The sequence below is a fragment of the Nicotiana sylvestris genome, chromosome 5 (genome assembly GCF_000393655.2).
Source record: "Nicotiana sylvestris chromosome 5, ASM39365v2, whole genome shotgun sequence".
Lineage (NCBI taxonomy): Eukaryota > Viridiplantae > Streptophyta > Magnoliopsida > Solanales > Solanaceae > Nicotiana > Nicotiana sylvestris.
The window spans coordinates 90,754,603-90,758,775 of NC_091061.1; the positions used below are offsets into that span (position 1 = coordinate 90,754,603).

Genomic DNA, 4,173 nt, shown 5'->3' on the forward strand with positions numbered 1-4,173 from the left:
AGTAGTGACTGTAACACGTCTCAAAGGCATTGCAGCTCTCTTATGTCGGAATTTTGACGGTTCTCCTCAAAATTCTGCCACAGTTTAGTAGATGCTGAAACTACTCTTCGAAATTTTGTAGATGCTGAAACTACAAATATTGCAGCTCTCGTATCGACTTTTTGCGGATAATGGATCTTGCTGAAACTTCTTCGAAATTTTGGAAATCCTTCTCAAAATTCTGCCCCAATTTCTTAACTGAACTGACCGCCTGACACATGTTGGCGTTGGCTGGACTTGCTCTGAAATTTTGAGGACCCTCCTCAAAATTCTGCCCCAGTTTCTGATCTTGGGGGAAATGAAAATTTTATTATGATATGACCGAACCCATAAGGCTGCCTACGTATCCTCTCTTAAACGGGAATCAGTTCAAGTGTAGTTCAATTACATCAGATGAGAAAATGTAAATAATCTAAGCATAGTATCTCTTGACTGCGTCTGAATTGATTTGTTTTGGCTAGATTTCTCCATCCATTTCTGCACGTATGAGTGCTCCCCCTATCAGCACCATGTGAACCATGTACGGACCTTGCCGGTTGGGAGAGAATTTCCCTTTGGCTTCATCTTGATGTGGGAAGATCTTCTTCAGCACCAACTGACCTAGTGCAAACTGCCTCGTCTTGACCCTTTTGTTGAAAGCTATAGACATTGTGTTCATCCTCTTTCCATCGATAAGGGCCAATTGTTCATAGCGGCTTCTTATCCACTCTACATCGCTGAGTTCAGTTTCCTGTATGATTCTTAAAGAAGGAATCTCTACCATGGCTGGGATGGCAGCCTCGGTCCCATAAACCAGCATGTAGGGAGTTGCCCCGGTTGATGTGCGAATCATAGTGCGGTATCCCAATAAAGCAAAAGGTAACTTCTCATGCCATTGTTTGTGGCTCTCTACCATTTTCCTTAGTATCTTCTTGATGTTATTGTTAACGGCTTCTACGGCTCCATTCATTTGAGGTCTATAGGCTGTGGAATTCTTGTGTTTGATTTTGAAAGTTTCACACGTAGCTTTCATCAAATCCCTATTGAGATTGGCGGCGTTATCAATAACAGTGGACTCGGGAACTCCGAATCGGCAAACAATACAATCCTTGACAAAATCTACGACGACTTTCTTGGTTACAACTTTGTAAGATGCAGCCTCTACCCATTTTGTAAAGTAGTCAATGACGACCAGAATAAACCTGTGCCTGTTTGAAGTAGTGGGCTCAATCGGACCAATAACATCCATTCCCCAAGCGGCGAATGGCCAAGATGAGTTTGTTGCATTGAGCTTGTTTGGCGGAACTTTTATCATATCGACATGCACCTGGCATTGAAAGCATTTGCAGACATACTAGATGCAATCTGTCTCCATGGTCATCCAAAAGTAACTGGCCTTGAGTATCTTCTTAGCCAAGACGAAACCGTTCATGTGCGGGCCACAGGTCCCGGCATGTACATCCTCAAGTAGCTTAGAAGCTTCCTTTGCGTCGACATATCTTAGTAAATCCAGATCAGGAGTTATTGTGTACAAGTTCCCTCCGCTGTGGAAGAAGTGATTTGACAATCTCTGGAGTATGCATTTTTTAGTGTGATTTGCAAGCTCCTGATATTCCCTTTTTAATAAGTACCCTTTGATGTCATGGAACCAAGGATTTCCATCCGTTTCTTCTTCAACATGAGCACAATATGCTGGTTGATCATGTATTTTCACTGGTATGGGATCAATATAATTCTTATCTGGATATTGTATCATAGATGGCAAAGTGGTCAATGCATCGGCAAACTCATTCTGAATTCTGGGTACATGTCGGAATTCTATCTTTGTAAATCTCTTTCTTAATTCCTGCACATGGTACAAATATGGTAATATCTTGGAATTCTTGGTGGCCCACTCTCCTTGCACCTAGTGCACAAGCAAATCTGAATCACCGATTACCATCAACTCCTGAATGTTCATGTCGATTGCCATGTTGAGCCCTAGTATGCAAGCTTCATACTCCGCCATGTTTTTGGTGGAGGAAAATCTGAGTTTAGCATATACCGGATAATGTTGACCCATTTCTAATACCAAAACTGCTCCAATGCCCCCTTCTCTAAAATTTGCAGCTCCATCAATGAACATCCTCCAACTGTCGTATGCTTCCGTAATGTCTTCTCCTATAAATGATACTTCTTCATCAGGAAAATACGTCTTCAAAGGTTCGTATGCTCCTCCTACCGGATTTTCAGTGAGGTGATCTGCCAATGCTTGCCCCTTGACCACCTTTTGAGTTACATAGACGATATCGAACTCACTTAACAGTATCTGCCACTTAGCCAACTTTCCAGTCAGCATAGGTTTCTGGAATATGTACTTCAGAGGGTCCATCCTGGATATGAGCTATGTAGTGTAGGCACAAAAGTAATGCCTCAATTTCTGAACTGTCCAGGTCAAAGCACTGTCACACCTCCTTTTTCACTACACCCCCGAGAGGGGTGTATAAGGGAAGTTTTTCCAATTAAAGGACGACCGAAACGGAATTTATTATAAAGATTTAGAGTCGCCACTTGGGAGATTTATGGTGTCCCAAGTCACCGGTTGAATCCCGAATCAAGGAAAATATGACTCTGTTTAACAGTCCTGAACTAGAAATCCGAGTAAGGAATTCTGTTAACCCGGGAGAATGTGTTAGGCATTTTCGAGTTCTGTGGTTCTAGCACGGTCTCTTAACTATTATATTCAGCTTAATTATCTTATTCAAACATTTTGAACCTATGTGCATTTTTACTTTAACCGCTTTTATTTAATTTTTAAGGAAAGATTGAACGTCGTTTAAAAATATGTCTTTGGATCGCGCCACATGAAATGCACCCGCAATCCGAAACACATTTTATTCAACGTTTTAGGATTTGGATTTGGGTCACATGAAATGCGCACCCGAGTTTAAGAAGGTAAAATTATTAAAACAACGCACCTAGAGCAACTACAATATTCATTTTTTATTGTAAGGCCATAAATAGCGCCTAGAGCAACTACAATATTCATTTTTTATTGTAAGGCCATGATTTATGGAATTGGAACCATCGTAGAAGAAGTAAGCTAGCTAACGATTCCAAACCCAATTTGATCTTAATGGCCCCCAAAATCCTTTTGTTCCGATTTACTATCGTAACTAATTAAATATCCAAATGTTCATTCTTGATTTTTGTTTTCTTTTATCCAAAGATCCTTTCCCCAGCCCAATTACTACCTAAAATTCCAGTTCAAATTTTCAAACCTTACTTTTTTTTATTTCTTAGTTACTCTGTTAAACTAATAATCATTTCACAAACAGAACAAAGATAATATATTCACTTCAAACAATTAACATCCAAACCAATCAGGGAGCTAAATGAACTAAAGATAATCAAGGGTATCTACAATAAATTGAGCACGTAAATAAATAGTGCTCTTAAATAAGGAGAAAACAACTAAAGCAAGTTTACTGTTAACACTAAGAGAACAAATAAATCTAAAATATCTACCATACTAGTGAATTAAGAAAAACAAAATAAAACTGCAAGTAGAAGGATCTTCTGGAATAAAGTTTCAAAAGCATAGATTAGATAACAACAAAGAAGGAAAATATGGACCTTTATAGCTTCCAATTCATCAACAGCTTTCTGCTATTTACAAGGTAGACGAGAAAAACATGCCGATGGAATTGAATGGAATTATTCGTCAACAAGACCACGCTAACTTGACCGCGAACTACAGCTACGACCTCGACGGAACCAGATCCGAATGAACGAGAACCTCGCCATCAACTCGAACTTGGCTCAAAAACCAATTGCCCACTGATTTGAGGAAGAACAACAAGGATTTTAATGGTGTTTTGCGGTGGTGTTAAGATACTGGGTTATGGAGTTTTAGAGGTGAAGATGGGCTGGTTTGGGCTCATTTTGAACTGTTTGAGATCTGTTTTTTTACATGTATTTCATGGCAGAAATTATGAATAAAGAGATGGTGGAAAATAACTAAACTTTATTTTGTTCTTTTAAGAAAATGAAGGACAGGGGGTTTGAAGAAGAAGACGACGCAGAGGGGTGGCGGGGATGGTTGGTGCGCAGCCTTTTCAGTTGCTGCTTTCAGCTTTTGTTCCACCTTTTCCGTTCCTTTTTTCGTTTTTTCTT

The 4,173-nt window shown here is 39.7% G+C and overlaps 1 protein-coding gene across 1 annotated transcript; it reads right to left on the reverse strand.

The window, feature by feature from the left end:
• Positions 1-496: 496 nt before the first annotated feature.
• Positions 497-2,389, reverse strand: LOC138868962 (uncharacterized). Its single transcript, XM_070146543.1, has 3 exons — positions 1,958-2,389; positions 1,478-1,864; positions 497-1,150 (listed from the first exon to the last, which is right to left on the reverse strand). Exons 1-3 carry the CDS (start codon positions 2,387-2,389, stop codon positions 497-499), a joined length of 1,473 nt encoding a protein of 490 aa, XP_070002644.1.
• Between the last annotated feature and the right edge of the window lie 1,784 nt (positions 2,390-4,173).

Coding starts and splice junctions, on each gene's coding strand:
- LOC138868962 (XM_070146543.1), bottom strand. CDS start 2,389: ATGGACCCTCTGAAGTACATATTCCAGAAACCTATGCTGACTGGAAAG. Junction 1,865..1,957: donor TGAACATTCAGGAGTTGATG/GTAATCGGTGAT, acceptor TACCATGTGCAG/GAATTAAGAAAGAGATTTAC. Junction 1,151..1,477: donor CTTCTAAGCTACTTGAGGAT/GTACATGCCGGG, acceptor GTTGTAACCAAG/AAAGTCGTCGTAGATTTTGT.